Source organism: Vanacampus margaritifer, chromosome 1 (assembly GCF_051991255.1).
Source record: "Vanacampus margaritifer isolate UIUO_Vmar chromosome 1, RoL_Vmar_1.0, whole genome shotgun sequence".
NCBI classification, from domain to species: domain Eukaryota; kingdom Metazoa; phylum Chordata; class Actinopteri; order Syngnathiformes; family Syngnathidae; genus Vanacampus; species Vanacampus margaritifer.
The window spans coordinates 2,059,558-2,077,134 of NC_135432.1; the positions used below are offsets into that span (position 1 = coordinate 2,059,558).

General features: G+C 40.6%; 2 protein-coding genes across 2 annotated transcripts; one reads left to right on the forward strand and one right to left on the reverse strand.

Moving 5' to 3' along the window:
* Positions 1-1,545: 1,545 nt before the first annotated feature.
* LOC144052613 (uncharacterized) lies at positions 1,546-4,703 on the forward strand. The gene is made up of 2 exons (XM_077566845.1): positions 1,546-2,043; positions 2,839-4,703. Exons 1-2 carry the CDS (start codon positions 1,920-1,922, stop codon positions 4,443-4,445), a joined length of 1,731 nt encoding a protein of 576 aa, XP_077422971.1. The 5' UTR covers positions 1,546-1,919; the 3' UTR covers positions 4,446-4,703.
* Positions 4,704-6,876: 2,173 nt separating this feature from the next.
* Positions 6,877-17,423, reverse strand: qars1 (glutaminyl-tRNA synthetase 1). The gene is made up of 23 exons (XM_077548187.1): positions 17,240-17,423; positions 16,729-16,879; positions 15,836-15,945; positions 15,685-15,760; positions 15,534-15,598; positions 15,362-15,415; positions 14,996-15,056; positions 14,828-14,902; positions 14,659-14,744; positions 14,499-14,585; positions 14,315-14,414; positions 13,359-13,437; positions 13,035-13,274; positions 12,857-12,949; positions 12,634-12,771; positions 10,752-10,839; positions 10,536-10,682; positions 9,030-9,131; positions 8,855-8,947; positions 8,656-8,783; positions 7,428-7,494; positions 7,207-7,332; positions 6,877-7,069 (listed from the first exon to the last, which is right to left on the reverse strand). The coding sequence occupies exons 1-23, from the start codon at positions 17,348-17,350 to the stop codon at positions 7,019-7,021; spliced, it is 2,328 nt and encodes a 775-aa protein (XP_077404313.1). The 5' UTR covers positions 17,351-17,423; the 3' UTR covers positions 6,877-7,018.
* Positions 17,424-17,577: the final 154 nt, after the last annotated feature.

Sequence of the window (17,577 nt, forward strand, 5' to 3'; positions counted from 1 at the left end):
ATAATACAATTAAAATTGTGCATGGCGTGGCTCTCCTGTCCCTTTTAGACATCAAAGGCAGCCCATGAGCACAAAAATGTGCACACCCATGACCGTTTTTCCTTCTCTCTCACTTACAGGCCGGGGTCTCGTAACGTCAAGCCCGACGCCCTGTCCCGTCTCTATGACCCCGAGCCTGTAGCTAAGGAACCAGAGACCATCCTTTCGCCGAACTGTGTGGTTGGAGCCGTGACATGGCAAATCGAGAGGGATGTTAAACAAGCCAACGGTGAGGCAACTCCACCAAATGGATGCCCGCTTAATAGACTATTTGTCCCAGTGCAGCTGCGCCCACAGGTGATCCATTGGGCCCACACCTCGCTTCTTTCCTGTCATGCGGGAGTCCGACGGACAATGTACGCCATCTCCCGGCGATTCTGGTGGCCTTCCATGGAGCCGGAGGTCCGAGAGTACATCGAGGCCTGCTCGGTATGTGCCCGAAATAAGACATCCACCAGATCGCGCATGGGCCTGCTGCAGCCCCTTCCCATTCCTTCCAGACCATGGGCAGAAATATCCCTGGACTTTGTCACAGGACTCGCCATCTCCCGAGGTAAAACCACAGTTCTCACTGTAGTCGACAGATTTTCTAAAATGGTCAGATTCATAGCCTTGCCTAAGCTTCCCTCAGCCAAGGAAACGGATGAGGTCATGATTAACCACGTCTTTCGAGTTCATGGGTTCCCTTGAGACATTGTGTCGGACCGGGGGCCCCAGTTTGTGTCTCGCTTCTGGAGGGAGTTTTGCCGCTTAATCGGCGCCAAAGCCAGACTAACCTGAGGCTAACGGCCAGTCTGAACGCCTCAACCAACAGTTAGAAACCGGTCTACGGTGCCTAGTCTCCCAGAATCCTGCAACGTGGAGCAAATACCTGGTCTGGGTTGAGCTTGCCCATAACTCCCTGCCTACTTCTGCCACAGGACTCACCCCATTCCAAATGCGTTTTTGCCTACGATCCCCCCTTTTTTGCTAACCTGGAGTCTGAGGCCTCTGTTCCTTCGGCCCATGCCTTGGTCCGTCGCTGCCATCGCATCTTGGCAGCCGCTCGGCAGGTACTGGAGCGCCAGAGGGACAGAGGCAAGCGAGCAGCTGATCAGAAGAGGAGACCTGCTCCAGCATACCAGCCGGGGGATAAAGTGTGGCTGTTGCCATATGAATGAGTAGTACAGTTGACATGTTGGATAAAATCTGGACTAAAAAGACAATCTAACAATTCCATTGCTTTGGAGTGTTCACTAGTTCAAAATTCAGGGTCGTCACCATCACACATCATTGGTGCGTGTAGACGTAAATTCACAAATGATCTGGCTTTCAGTCTGTTTAGTGTTGAGTAACAATTAATACTGAAATAACTTTATATTGCTGGTAAACCCCTCAATATTTTTATGGATGTGACTAAACATGTTTCTTACTTAAAGATTTTTAAAAATGTATTCTCCAAATGAACATAGGCTCAAACGTTTCTATAAGTTATGCCCCACCCCGTGACACGAGATTTGTTCAACTGGAGTTTCCGTAGAATAGATTTCACGTGACCAATACTCTATTCCAGGCTGCTTTTACATAGCCACACGCGGTTCACTATAATTCGTAATAATTCATTCTGAATTCGTACTATACGAACTTACACATCGACACTGTGCGTCCGTCACTACTCTATTGAAGCCAAACTGCTCCATTTTGTGTCTGGTTATATTCATATCACACAGTTTTTGTCAAAATCTTTCGGCCTTATTTAGCTTAGCTTAGCTTAGTTTAGCGTAGCTTAGCTTAGTTTAGCTTAGCTTTGCCGCCGAAAAAAAGGAGACGCGTTTGTTATCGACATATTGGCTCAACAGACGTCAATTGTGACCGAAAAGTGTCGTGAATATCGTGTGAAAATGTTGGCAACAACGAAAGTCAAGTACAAAGAGGAGCTTTGTGGCGCACAAGAAGAGAATGAGCGACTACGTCAACTGATGGACGCTTTTTGCAAGCAGCCTCGAGTTGTGTTGAACAGAGCAGGTTTGTCACTTCGTTAATCAAAGCTTTTCAACAATATGTCTATTTTGAAAGGATCCTTCATGCGGGCACGTTTTACCTCACGTTTACAGTTTTTCTCAAGTCGCTTTGAATAGGTGCTCCTATTTTTGATGGTAAATGTTATTAAGAATTATATAAGACAGCAGGTTTATTCTTTATTTTTGACTCGTTGACATACCAACAACTAGAATGGAGGATGGAAGCCTAGTAGATAATTTGATATTGTAAACAGAAGTGACTAGTTGGACCATTGATTGTAACGAAGTAAAAATCCCAAAACTTTTTTTTTTCTTAGCATAGAATTAGCTAATATATTACATATAGCCACATATTTATGCTAATGGCACGTTGACATTAAGCCCATTACAATGATTAAAAATACCCATTTAGGTTTGACATACACTTACTGTTGGCTAAATTGATTTCTCTCCCCTGGCTTTATTTGTTCTTCTTTGCTACCCCCTAGAGTTTGAATAATTAAAAGTTCGTCAACTCCTAGAGGATGTTTTACAGCTCTTGCAGAGATGCATGCATTTGTTAGCTTTTTGTCAATGAATGCCAGATTTCGCCACTTGAAATATTTTCTATATTTATGTGCGGAACAATCAGCGTTACAGAGTAACGTTGAGTGAGGTCTGGAACAAAATACAGATATGTAACATTTGCCAGCTTTGTTACTCTTTCACTCAGGTGGCCCATGTGATAATCTTAAATATCAAACACATAACGTCACAATAAACGGTCTTTACCAAACCATGTGTAACTTGTGTCCCGCAGACGTCAGTGAAAAATACCTTTGTCCTGAGCGGCAGGAGCCAGAGTTCCCTGGTGTGAAAGAGGAGGAGGACTTGGAGCCTCTTGAAGTTAAAGAAGAGGAGCAGCCACAGCCTCCCAACATAAAAAAAGAGGAGCGGCTGCCGCCATACATTAAAGAGGAGGAGCATTTCACAGAGTTGCCCGTGACTGGTGTCCATTTGACGAGTGAAGATAAATGTCAATATGAAGAGAACAAAGGGGCGGAGTCTCCAAGCAGCAACTCGGGACAACAAACAACAGAAGATGACGAGGACCACCGTGGAGGATCACAAGCAGACAGCATGTTAGCTCGAATATCAGATGGTGAAGACACGTTACACTCTCCTCAAACCGATGACTATGAAGAGTCTGACGGTGATGTGACATGTCACGCTGCCAGCACATGGTGCAAATGCTGTCAGTGTGGTAAAACTTTTGGCTGCCAGTCTCTATTGAGAAGACATATGGTCAGCCACACTGGTGACAAACCTTTTGCATGTTCAGTTTGTGGTCAAAATTTTGCTCAAAAGGGATATTTAAAAATACACACAAGAACCCACACTGGAGAGAAGCCTTTTGCCTGTTCAGTTTGTGGTCAAAAATTTGCTCAGAAGGGAAACTTAAAATTGCACACGAGAATCCACACTGGAGAGAAGCCTTTTGCCTGCTCAGTTTGTGGTCAAACTTTTGCTCAGAAGGGAAACTTAAAATTGCACACGAGAATCCACACTGGAGAGAAGCCTTTTGCCTGCTCAGTTTGTGGTCAAATATTTGCTCACAAGCTAAGCTTAAAAATACACACAAGAACCCACACTGGAGAGAAGCCTTTTACCTGCTCAGTTTGTGGTCAAACTTTTGCTCAAAAGGGAGATTTAAAAATACATTCAAGAATCCACACTGGAGAGAAGCCTTTTACCTGCTCAGTTTGTGGTCAAACTTTTGCTCAAAAGGGATATTTAAAAAAACACACAAGAAACCACACTGGCGAGAAGCCTTTTGCCTGTTCAGTTTGTGGTCAAAATTTTGCTCGCAAGGGAAACTTAAAATTGCACATGAGAACCCACACTGGAGATAAGCCTTTTGCCTGCTCAGTTTGTGGTCAAACTTTTGCTCAAAAGGGAAACTTAAAATTGCACACGAGAAACCACACTGGCGAGAAGCCTTTTGCCTGTTCAGTTTGTGGTCAAAATTTTGCTCAGAAGGCACACTTAGCAAGCCACATGAGAACCCACACTGGAGAGAAGCCTTTTGCCTGCTCAGTTTGTGGTCAAAATTTTACTGAGATGGGAAGCTTAAAAATACACACAAGAATCCACACTGGAGAGAAGCCTTTTGCCTGTTCAGTTTGTGGTCAAAAATTTGCTCACAAGGGACGCGTAGCAAGCCACATGAGAACCCACACTAGAGAGAAGCCTTTTGCCTGCTCAGTTTGTGGTCAAACTTTTGCTCACAAGGGAAATTTAAAAATACACATCAGAACCCACACTGGAGAGAAGCCTTTTACCTGCTCGGTTTGTTGTCAAAGATTCCCAAGTAAGGCTGAAGCTGAGAGGCACGAGTGTGCTGGTGAGAATAGCAGAGATGAATGATGGTGCAAAGATCATGTTTACCGCTTAATGAACGAATGATCTGTGTACCTGTGTTGTATGTGTCTGACTTAACCCTATTTTGAAATTGATTTTGTATATAAAATGTTACATCAACCTGACAACTGGCTGCAGATTTAAACTATCTGATAGCTATAATCTGGCATGTTTACCGGTAATTGTCCATTAATATGCATTGTGCCTTATATCATTTTTAAATGACATTTTCCATGTTTAATATTAAAGGTAATTACAATGACAGTGATTTTAAATCTAGAATTTTGTGATCTATTTGTATTCGTAAACACTTTTTTATAATTATTGTGTGCCCCAAAACACTCAAAACATTGTATATAGTTTGTCCTTTTTTTGTTACATTTACACTAGTATGACTCACTCTGTAAATATAATAATAATAAAAAAAAGTCATCCATTATTACTGAAATAACTTTCTCTTTTTTGGTAAAACCCTTAATAATTTTAAAGTATGTACGTATATCCATCCGTTATAATCTTAAAAAATTAAATGTAAAATTAATAAATAATGACATACGAAGTGGAACAGAAGGGAGACAACGGTCCATTGCAAACCATTACAGTGCATACCATAATATGGACGGAAGGTCTATGTGATTATGATAATTATGTGGCCGGGTGGTAAATACAAGAGTTTTCAAGATACTCAAATATACTTTCTTTAAATGGTTGTAGTTCGGATGCTAGCTTTGTTAGCCCATCCAAGGTGTTTTTCATTGTGTGTTAACCTAGCTGACTTTTGTAAGTTGTAACACTGAAGTTATTGTGGTTTGGTTAAATACACGAGGGGGTAGTAATTCTTTGTTTAGATTTGCCTTTAAGTTGTGTGGGTGTTTGCAAATAATTAATCAGTTTTGTGTATGTTTGAGAGTACTGTATTTCAGTAGCATGATAGTCTTATACAATGAGGTTTGGGCAGTGCCGTCCCCACTGCACTAGAGGGCGCTCTCCGCCACCACCATAACTCCCCTTCCTTTTTCCGGTCTCGTGGACAACATGGCGGCGTCCGTGGCCAGAGTTTGCCGCTATGTTTTACCACACAGGTCTTGTGTTCCACAAACTACAACCTTTGCACTAAAAGCAGCTCTTGAATGAATTAACTTTCGGTTACTGCTTGTGAGAATATACGAGGAAGTTGAACTACTCTTGTAATTATATTTACTACAAATACAATTTTAAAAAAAATCATATTTGGAAATAGATACAATTTAAATTCATCAAAACAGAGTAATACAATCTTAGTGGCCATTGTTCAATGTAGCTTGAAGGGTGTATTAAAAAATCCATACTTTTTGCGTGTCCAATAAATCAAATGATGAGATAAGACATGAACAGAGTCCCTGCGCAGGATGATTTATTCCGGAGCTCTCCAGTCACATCATTGAATCAAACTCAAAGCAGTTTCAGATCAATAATGCCCCTCCTCCTTCGAAGAGCCAGCTTTTTATTACAATCAAGTCTAAAAGAAAAATACCTCTTCCTCCTCCTCTCACGAATAAGTAAATATGTTATATAAGAGACGAAAACAGATTACAAAAACAATTCTCAGTTGCACCTGTGTTCATTCTTTTTAGACAAAATATACTTTCAGGGCACTTCTCGTACTTCTTCCCATAACAAAATCTCACAAACAAGTTGAACTGGACAGCTCCTAATGTAGTAGAGTTGTGGGAGGGCGCGCGCTGAATGTGTTTTCGCACAGAACACTGAGAAGGAACTTCTAGACCAAACAATGTGTACCAGCTTAGTTTAAGGTCAAATTATACTGAGTTCAAACACTATTTTACCTACTTCACATCTATAAAACATTTCAACATGGTTAATATATGAAATAAAGAATTCAAAATGTTAATAATGTATAACAAGCTCCATAAGGCTACAATCACTAAATGCAATCTCATTAAGTTAATCCATGTGTGGCGCATGAGAGTATTTGTTACTAATTGAAAACCAGACAAAATTGCTGTTTTCTAATCAATTTTTAATTTTCCCTGATACACGAGAGCACCCTATGGCAAAAAGGAATGATGCTTCGTGATAACGACATCACCTCTGCGACACAAGACAAGAGACAATACTGTTATGAAATTCAGGTATTATGTTACGCATTGCACAATCAAAGAGGTAACAGTGAGCAATTACAAATAACTCATAATTTCACACTGACGTTGCAAAGTTTGATACTAAAGATCCTTAAAGTACTTCCACTCACCACTAATATGGTGAATATTGTGGAAACTGCACAAAAAAAAATACATATATATATATATATATATATATATATATATATATATATATATATATATATATATATATATATATATATATATATATATATATATATATATATATATATATATATATATATTCCAATTTAGATGCATGTGAAAGAATGCTGTTCCCAAATATGGTCTGATTTATTTAAATGTTAACAAAAGCAATTGTTGGCTTTATGCATGACGTGATGCAAATGATTTTGGCATGTATCTGTGGGCTCTTGGGAAGTGGGCGGGACACGAAGCTTGATCGCAATCAGACATTTAAATCTTCCCTGGATCCTCTTTGAGAGTAACTGTCCTGTTGAAGACCAGCTGCAATGACAAAGAAGCGTGAATTTAAAAAAAATGAAGAAGCTAAGAGGCAACACGAGCTTATTGGAAAAATAAATCACTATTCGGTTTCTATACTATTTTCCACGATTTAGCATCAGGCGGCAGTTTCAATGTACCTTGTCTGCAGTGGTGTCAGGGTCCAGAGAGAAGTAGCCAACTCTTTCAAACTGGAATTTGTCAAGAACTTTTGCTCCCTTGACAGAGGTATCAACGAAGGCACTATTGATCGTTTGCATAGAATTCTGCATTTGGTGGGAGGTAAAAAAAAATGATGAAACTACTATAATTCAATGATAAGAACTCAAAAGCATCATGCAGGCGTGTGAGGGCCACTCACTGGGTTGATGTCACTCAGGAAGCCATTGGGGACCTCAGCTGGATCCTCAGGATGTTTGTGTAGGAATCTATAAACAGGATTAAAAGTAGAACATTAATATCCTTTGTGTGGGATGCACAAGCTTGGAATGCAAAAGTTCTTGAGTCTTGCATCTGTGACAGCGGCCAAACGATGGCACTGTTTTATTTTGGTGTTGATGGACGGTTTAATGGCGAAGACATTTTCTCATTTTACTTCGGTGGTGTTGGATGTTGGCGCACTCCTTTTCTTATTCATCTATAGCAGGGGTCTGCAAACTGCGCCTCTGGAGCCATATGTGGCTCTTTAGTCCCCTTCTAAAATTTGACATATTTTTATTTAAAAAAAAAAAAAAAAATTCTTTAAATGACTTATTAAAACAAATTATAATGATTAAAAAAATGGTCGTTCCAAATTTGTAAGTGAGCCGAAAGGTAGATGAAAAAGTTTTTAAATGACTTAAAAATGTTCCAAAAGGTAGAGGAAAAGCAGAAATGGCCAAAAATGTCAGAGAATTTAATAAAAAAAAAAGGCAGGACAGAAAAAGTTCAAAAACAAGAGAAGAAATCTTGAAAATTACCATGAAATGTAAAAAAAAAATTGCCCAAAATGTCAGAAATTGCTAGCAGAAAAAGCACAACAACAAAAAAAGTCAGAAAATAGCCAGAACATGTCCAAAAAAAGGAAGAAAGGGATACAATTGGCATAAAATTGCCCAAAATATTGGACATTTGACAGAAAAGCAAACAATCTTAAAATGTATGAAAAACAATGCAGGAAAAAATATAAAAAGGAAAAACGAAAGGTAGAAGAAAATGAATCTCTACGTATTGGATGCTGCATATTTGTCGGTTATGGTGTAGGTCCAATTAGCTCTTGGGCCCTCAGTATACTAAACTAACACAAACACAATTTTCCCTTCATCACAATGTTCAAATGTTTTTACAGCTCCAGAGAGATTTGTTTGCAATTTATGTGGCAAAAATGGCTTTTTTGAAAGGAAAAGTTGCTGACCCCTGACCTATAGTTTTGCTAACTTACTCGTTACCACTACTTTCCTCTTCAATGTGGTTAAAGCGCCGGACGGTTAACGTCTACTACATGTTCCTGTTTTTGATGATTTATCTTTATATCACAAAATCTGGCATTTGAAGAGGGGTGCGCAGACTTTTTATATCCACCGTAAGTGGTGTCATCCGCGACAACTCACAGTCTTTCGTAGATGCGCACTTCACACTCTAGTGGCTCGCTAACCCAGTGGATGAAGGCTTTTGGTTTCTCTGCCGTATCCGAGCCGTAGCAGCTCACCTCCAGCTCCACCACTTTACCCCGAGAATCCTGCAATAAAGCACGCATGGAGGATATGAGCAGATTATACCAAAAAAACGCTCAACACCGCTGAGTCGTACCTTGATGACCTTCTTTACAGAGATGACATAGCCGGCATGCCTTAAGCCGACGGGCTGATCTGGGGTCAGACGCTTGTAGCCTTTCTCCATCACCTGAAAAACAAATTAGCATCATCTTCTATCTACACTTGGAATTACTCAGCCATGGGTGCTTTTGTGCTTTTGTGTATCAAACCTCTCTGAAGTCACTTTGTTCAATGAAGACGGTGCTTTTAAATGGCACAGTGTGGCAGCCCTTGGCCTCATTAGCAGGGAAGTCTGGCACTTGCACTTCTGACTGACACAGGAAAGAAGGGCATGGGAGCTAATTACATCAGTTTTCACATTTTGAAAAAATATCCGTGGGGTTTTATCCATTTTTCCAGAAGAACATTTATTATAGTTTAGAGATCCTTAACTCTTTGACTGCCAAAAACGTTAAATAACGTTTAGTAAAATCCTATGGAGGAGTGCCAAAGACGTTAAAAGACGTTTGTTTTAAAACAGAGGTGAAACTAACCATTTTCTATTGTTGATTACTGAAAAACGGAATAAGGTAGAAACAAACTTTTTTTTTCTGATGAAAGATGAGAGTCCAATCTTTCATTTGGTAGTATGTGTGTTTCCATAGTCCAAACACATAATTTTCTGTGGACCTTGAAAGATCAGTCAAAATGCTTAAATCGGCTGGCACCCACGGCATCCCTTTTCTGAAAACGTCTGGCAGTCAAAGAGTTGATTGAAAGAAGAGGACCTGGCTGTTCTTTTCTTTGTTTTCGATCATACTGAATGCATTTCATATTCTTCCGAACCATACCCGTCTAACCATGCCGTTATGGACCTTGCTATTTTGCACTGATGGACAATCGTGCTGGAACAGAAGAGGCCATTCCTCAAGACGATGGCAATAAAATTGGAAAGCAACAACTTGTCCAAAATGTCGAAATATGATACAAGGGGGTCAAGTTTATCCCCTGAGCTGATTGATTACCGTATTTGATTAACTCATTCAAGCCCAAAAACGTGTAAAGTGTTCCCTCACTTTAAAGCGGTTCAGTTTTCGCAGCCTCGCTGGACCCCAGATTTTTTTCACTGCATTTTTTTTTTTTTTTTTTACAGTATTGTACCTATTTTATCAAACGTATGAATGTTTAAACAAGAGAGAAATGTGAGAAAAGTGTATAAACTGTGGTGATGGGTTTAAGAGCCTTAAAACATTTATGATAAATGTAAAACATAAAGCTAACTACTTTGCGGATTTCATTTATTGCGGGTATTTTTTAGAACTTAATCCCAGCGGAAAATGAGGGAACTTTGTAAATACGTTTTTAATACTTTGTCCTTCACTCCCAAAAATGTATTTATATACGTTTTTGATGTTTTGTTTTTTTTAATGCAGTTTCTGACCATCACTTGTTTTAGAGGTGAGCAATGGAAGTTATTACAAAAAATGGCCAGCAGGTGGCAGCAGAGTATAAGAGATCAACCAGGGCCATGTTGCAAAAAGCTCTTTTTGTCAGTGTTTTCACCAGGAATGTGAATAATGATGAAACTTAGCTATATTCTAATGCTAATTGCTGCAAAACAGAAACAGAAACAAATATACTTTTTTCAGCCAAAATCCAGTAAAACAGCCGGGTTGCTTCAGTGAGAATGGCGGCGAGTGAATGAGTTAAGAGACTTTTGTCCACACGAAACGTACCTTTGAGCCCTCAGGAAGGTTTACGATGGTGACTTTGAGAGGTTCCAACACGGCCATGGCTCGTGGGGCCGTCTCGTTGAGCACATCCCTGACACACGCTTCTAGAAGGTGCGGCTCAGTTGTCGTCTGCGAAACCGTGACTCCCACCTAGAACGGTTTTAGAAACTCATGTATTACAAGGGACTCTTTAGCCATTATTCCCTTAATCTTGCTTACCCGAGCGCAGAAGTTGTTGATGGCTTCCGGTGGGAAGCCTCGCCTCCTAAGTGCGGTTAAAGTAAAGAGGCGAGGGTCGTCCCAGTCTCTGAAATTTAACAGGCACAATAAATCAAATCAATTCTTCTTCAATGGAGATTCGACACTTTGTTGTATCATGAATATTTGAGGTTCAATTACTCAATATTGCACATACTGTTTGCTTTGTATGTCGACGTCTACATTCATCTGTACTTGTTTGCACTTTACATGAGCAGTAATAACGGTTTGGGTTTTTAGATCCAGTCGAATGCTACAGCGACAAGCATCGGTAGGCATGCATTTGTTCGATTCCAAAATCAAAAGAATTTAACCAAGCCAATGTAAAATTTGGGTACCACATGGGACATTCTCTTTGTCCTTAACTCTTTGACTGCCAGACGTTTTCAGAAACGGGATGTCGCCAGTGCCAGCCGATTTAAGCATTTTGAGTGATCTTTCAAGGTCCACAGAAAATGTTGTGTTTGGACTATGGAAACACACATCCGACCAAATGAAAGATTGGACTCTCAGCTTTCATCAGAAAAAAAAGTTTGTTTCTACCTTATTCCGTTCTTCAGTAATCAACAATAGAAAATGGTTACTTTCACCGAAATTCTCTCTTTTGAAACAAAAAACGGAGAAAAGGAGCTTTTTGTGAAACGATGTTATTTCATGCACTCTAGTGAATTGTACACTTCTTTTTATCCATGAACGATGCCACAAACACCTAAATAGTGCTTTACTTCTGTAAAACGCTTTCACCAACAATAAAAAAGTGTTTTTTGATTGAAAATACGTTTATTTCCATTCAACAGTGTAACAATTTGACAAAACAATTTCGCAAACTATTTACAAATGTGTGCAACTGTGGTACTACTTACAATTATGTGGATGTTTCAAATACAGTTTTTCCTTTTGTAACGCTCTCCTGCGTGCAAGGAGACGCCAGGACTCGCACAACAGTTTACTTTCACTTTCACATTGGTCCGTTTTGCGTGCAAACGTTACACTTTCTTGACGGCCTTTTTTTCCGGGGAATAAAAAGCAAGTAGCAGACTGTACACACTTCCTCCGATGAATATGCATTGGACTCGGGGCACTCTCCGTCGTCCGATCGAACGTCCGCCTGTGCGTGCTCGGTTGCGCTCCGCGTTACGACACCGTCATAGCCGCCGCGTCAGCGGTTCCAATTTCGCCGTCAAGCTCGGATTCACCTTCATCATCATCGAGGATGATCACCGTCGTCATCAATGTACTCTTTTAGCGTTGGTCGATGCCTTTCGTCTTGTAAGTGTAGAGCTGCTTGCAAACGCTCGCCATTGCCCGTTCCCTCCTCCATCTAGCTCCATCTAACGTCTTCTACTGCCGCGTCAATTCTTTCCAACCACGGAGTCACCATCATCTTCATCATCGATGATGATCATCGTCATCAACAATGCGCTTTTTTAGCGATGCTTTTGGTCTTTGAAAAAAACGGCTCTGGCGTTAGCGCCTCGCGACCGGCCGCCGTTTTTCCTTTGTTTTCCATTCTGATCACCTGCTCAACGCTCTAGCTCCGCCTCTACTGACGCCCACCCGATCTTGTCAAAAGAGAGTCATCGCTGCCCTCTAGGGGCCAAAAATAGTCATTAGGCTCACGAGACCTGCTTAAAATTTTCAGGAGAGCTCCGCAAGCCTTCCCAGCACCCGTTTTAAAAAAAAAAAATAAAAAAAATGGGAGGACGTCTTTTAACGTCTTTGGCGCTCCTCCGTAGGTTTTTGCAGAACGTCATTTAACGTCTTTGGCAGTAAAAGAGTTAAAATGTCATCTGATGTTTAAAAAAAAAAAGAAGGACAAAAAAAAGACATTTTGCCATTTTACCTGACCACTCCACTCTCCACCAATTTGATGATCTTCCTCTTAGACACCACGGTGTAGGTGAGGTTCAGGCGGCCATATTCCCACTGAACAGGGCAGTACACGTCCAGAGCATTACATAGCCAGTAATATGATGACCGCCTGCCAACACAAACACAAAATTTCACACCAAATGAATTGAGTGTGCCACCGTGTGAATGATAGAAAAAAAGTAAGTCATGTCTACCTGGCCTGGAACTCTTTGGTGCAGAGTGAATGTGTGATGTTTTCAATGGAGTCACACAAACAGTGGGTGTAGTCATAAGTGGGATAGATGCACCTGAAAAACAACATTGAGGAATCGGGTATAGTAGTACTCAAATGCAAAAGGGAGAAAAGGACAACTATTGAGACAATTAACCTACCATTCATCTCCGGTTCGATGATGTGGCGTGTATTTAATCCGGTATGCCACGGGGTCCATTTTCCCATCCTCCATGACGGTTTTCATCCTGAGTGTGACCTCGCCCTCAGAGAACATCCCCTTTTTCATCCTCTCAAACAAAACCAGAGATTCTTCAATGGGACGGTCTCTCCATGGTGACGGAGGAGTATTGTGGCCCTTCAGCTCCTCCCCCTTCTGGTGGCACACATACGCGTGGCCCCTGAGGGAAGACAATCAAAAATGAAACACCTTCTATCCTACTGCTCATTGTGCGATTGTAAACAGGAATGCTTGAAGCGCTCACCTGCGAACGAGTTCAAGTGCGAGATCGTAGAGTTGCTGGAAGTTGTCCGATGCGTGCGTGACTGCGTACGGTGTGTAGCCTGCGCAAGAACAGAACCTCAAAATATTCGTCAAGATTATTTTGGTAATAATTTAAATCACGAACAGGACGATCTTTTTTTTGAGGGGGGGGGGGAGGGGGTACACAAACGATTACAATTATTTCAAACTATAATTATGCAAGTTCCTATTGGCTGAAACCAAATTTATTAGTTATTCTAAAACGTAAAAAAGTTACAACTGTATGAATTTAAACAACTCAACTCAAAAATTTGTATTAATCTTTTTCTTTTCTTCTTTTTTTTTTTTTTTTTACAATTATGCTGATGTTGTAATTGGGGAGTGTAATAATTGACATTGTAATTCAATTTCAATTAACTCATTCACTCGCAGCCATTTTCACTGAAGCAACCCCCTTTGCTCCCGGCTGCTGGACTGGATTTGGACTGATTTTGCAAGGCCCACAGAATAGTGTGTTCTATTGCTATAAAAGCATGGAAGCTATAAAAAGAAAGATTAGAGTCTCTTCTTTCATAAGGGTACAAAAAAAAATTCTATCTGTTAACGTTTTGCAGCAATTAGCACTAAAATATAGCTAAGTTTCATCATTATTTATTCACAAATCTGTTTAAAACAGTGGAGAAAAGAGCTTTTTGCAAAATGGCCCTGCTTGATCTCTTATACTCTACTGCCACCTGCTGGCCGTTTTTTGTAATAACTATGATTGCTTTAAGCCACCACTTCATGTGAGGAGCTTTATCAAAACCTTCTGTATGTGCTTGCAAACAACAACAACAACAACGTGTGAACACGTTTTTGGGAGTTAAGCACAAAGTAGTAAAAAACGTATTTAGACATTTTTGGGTTTGAATGAGTTACGTTACCAATTTTCTGCATGGAGAAAAATCATCAACTCACCGAGCCACTCTACCATGTCCTTGATGGCAGTGAAGTACTTTTCTTCCTCCTTCTCTGGATTTGTGTCATCATATCTCAAGAAACAAATTCCGTTGTTCGCCTGGGAAAGAGTAGAAGTGTAAATGGAAGCGCCATTGTTTCGTAGCTGCCTTGAGAAGAGACGAAAACGGAAGAAAGGACGTACCTTTGCATAACCAAAATTAAAGTTAATGGCTTTTGCGTGCCCAATGTGAAGGATACCATTGGGCTCAGGAGGAAAACGGGTACGAATCTACAAGAGTGAGGACATCAGTCAAATGTGCTCATTTTTTTTGTTTTAACTTCTCGTCTACGTGTGATCTCACCTGTCCACCAAATAGCTCCATGTGCATTTTGAGCAAGTCCATTGTGTTTGGGGTAACCACATAGCCCTCAGTTGTATAATTCTCACCTGCATATTGATTAAGTATTGATGCTTAGTATGGAGGGAATTCTTTGCACAGCATTTCATTTTGTGCTTGTTTCCTTTATCACCTGGTTTGTGGAATTTCAGGGCTTCTCCCCTCAGCTGCTCCATTAGTGATTTGCCCTCAACACCGGTGACCTCACCTAAACAACACGTATGATAAATAAAAATACACAAACAATACAACGAACCTAACAGAAGTTGGACAATCACTCTTGTGCAATCCTGCACCTTACCATTAAGTGTCACCTCCTCTTTTTTTGTCTTCACCTCATTCTCAACTTTATTTTTCTGGGGCTGCGTAGTATTAAGAGGAGAAAAAAAAGATGTATTGAAATGTTAATATTGGCTTTATTTTAGCAATTATGAGGTATCAATATTTAAAGATCAGGAAGGACGTCTTTATTTATTTAACTTAAATACTGGAAAGTGTTAGAACAAGTCAGTCTAACTTAAGCCAAAATTGTAAAAATGTCAAATTAAATCTTAGTTGTCAGCACACTTGCAAAAATTACATTTATTACAATGCTTTGATCCACACTAACAGATTACTTGATTGTTGAAAAAAAAAAAATTCAGGAAATTACAATTTTCCGAGTTACCTTTGATTTTTTCTCAAGGTCAGCCTCCGTCTTGGGGCCTAAAAGATGCAGGACCTTAAGAAGCAAAGGCCGAGTCATTTACTAAAGATAGTCGGGTGAAGCTAATTACGCTGCATCAAAACACTCTGTCTGACACGTACTGTGCTCCCAATGCACCTTTTTTCAGACATACCTGCATGTCCACCTCATTCTTGAGAACTTTCCCATCAGCCCATTTTAGAGCGGCGCGCACCTCTCCTGCACCAAACCACAATTTATGACCTTCTGTCTGCACAGCATCACTTGTTTCAGCAATATCTGCCCAGCTAGGTGAGTGATCATACCCATCAGCAGGCCCATGTTGAAGTGGTACCTCTCCTTTTCAAGCTGTTCTTTGTGCTTCTTGATCACAGACTCCACCTGCGCGACAATCTCCTGTCACTGAGCAGTGCATATATTAAAGCTTGAAAGTTGTTCAAGCGAGCTTGTACTTACGGCATCTTCAATCTGCTCTGGTGTTATGACCACACCCACTCCACAGGCTTCATTAAACTCGCTCTGGTGGAGGCTGTCCTCAGGGTGAATCTTGAAAAATTCCAAAGCAGCTGTGGATTCAGAAATGAACGTTCAGTCAGCCTGCACCTGGGCAGCTCTGACTACAAACGTAGTTTTCCGTGACCACGGTGTGTGTGTGTGTGTGTGTGTCAAATCCAATGTGATGGGCTTTGAGTGTGTGAAAACAAAAAGAAAAAACGCCATGTAAATCTGATGCATTAATATTTATTTTTCTTGTTACAATATAAACAGTAAAGTGTCTTATTTATTGTGTGCAAACAGGTCAAGTGGGGCAACATGATACAATCAACTGCAAGAAGTTAATATGGTTGCCTTCTCTGTCAAATATTAATCTGGCCTGATATTGAAAGCAAATTATCAGTGTCGGTTAGGCAACTATTAATCTAAATTACCATGCATGATTTTTTTTTTACAAATGTGTGTGACTCATTTCTGTGGGCAGGAGCAGATTTAGCATTAGACAAACTCAGACCATTACGGTACCTGCTTGCCCAAGATTTTTAGGGGCCACTAAACTTGCAGTACATAGTATGAAAGCAATCGAAATGGTAAATGATATAAAATGTTGATTAATGTTCTTATCAATTACAGTAATAGAGTTGAGATGACTCACTCGTTAGATAGAAATCCTCAGGAAGGATTTTAAGGACTTTATCGATGAATACCGTCACCGTGTTTTAAAGTGAAGATAAAACGTTTGTCAGTGCAGCACACAAGTGTGGAATGCCCCATGGCTGGCTTTGCCTTGGGCCAGTAAATGACTATACACAACCCTTCCTATCGGTGAGGTGTTGCAGCATGTCACCACTTACCTGCAAGCTGTTGCTCTGTTGTGATTTTGCGCAGAGCTATGTTTTCTACGAGGAATGCCAGACGTTTTGTGTCTTTGAGGCGAGAGGCCAGGCTGTACAACAACGTCCCCGTAGCTTTGTCCACTTCTGTTGCGCCACTGATACTGCGAGCCTAGACAAATAATTACAGCAAACCAGAAATCAGAACAACAGAACTTTTGAGCTTCATTAAATAATGGGTTGTGACTTTAACAACAACAAAAAAAGACCAGCAACAGACATCTACAATAAATATGTTAACACTTGCCACTTAGGCAAAGATGTGAAAGTGAAAAGCCAAGTGACCCTCCATTGCAAACTAAGCAGCTGCAGTGTACTCAAGTAAAGACAAATATGTCACATTCTTCCTACCGATCGCGTAAATACACACATATATTTCTCTCAAGTTTGTTGCAACACCAGAAGTGATCAGTGTGTGGCTGTCACAGCTGTCCCAACTATGAGTTCCATGAACAGATGGGGGGGGTCAAACCTGAACGATTGCGCTCTTCAACGTGGTACTCAACGCTGCATTTTTCAGCGTTTCTTTTGCTTTCTGCTCACTAAGCCCGATGGAAATGAATAGTGTCGATATATCGTCCATTTTTGTCACTTTTCTCCGACAGGTTCGGGTGAACACCAAAACACCACCGCCCTACAACCTCGCTACTTCGAGAGAGAGAGGGAGAGAGAGGGATAGAGAGTGAGAGAAACTACTTCCTGTTTGCTTGAAGGGGGTGGGGAAATTAAAAATATGAGCCAATTGGAAGAAGCGGGTATGGACAACGTCAGCCAATCATGTAATGATGTAATATGAAGCACCGCCTTCTA

Coding starts and splice junctions, on each gene's coding strand:
- qars1 (XM_077548187.1), bottom strand. CDS start 17,350: ATGGACGATATATCGACACTATTCATTTCCATCGGGCTTAGTGAGCAG. Junction 15,761..15,835: donor CAGAGCAGATTGAAGATGCC/GTAAGTACAAGC, acceptor ATTGTCGCGCAG/GTGGAGTCTGTGATCAAGAA. Junction 10,840..12,633: donor GTGGAGAGTGGAGTGGTCAG/GTAAAATGGCAA, acceptor GTTAAATTTCAG/AGACTGGGACGACCCTCGCC.
- LOC144052613 (XM_077566845.1), top strand. CDS start 1,920: ATGTTGGCAACAACGAAAGTCAAGTACAAAGAGGAGCTTTGTGGCGCA. Junction 2,044..2,838: donor AGTTGTGTTGAACAGAGCAG/GTTTGTCACTTC, acceptor TGTGTCCCGCAG/ACGTCAGTGAAAAATACCTT.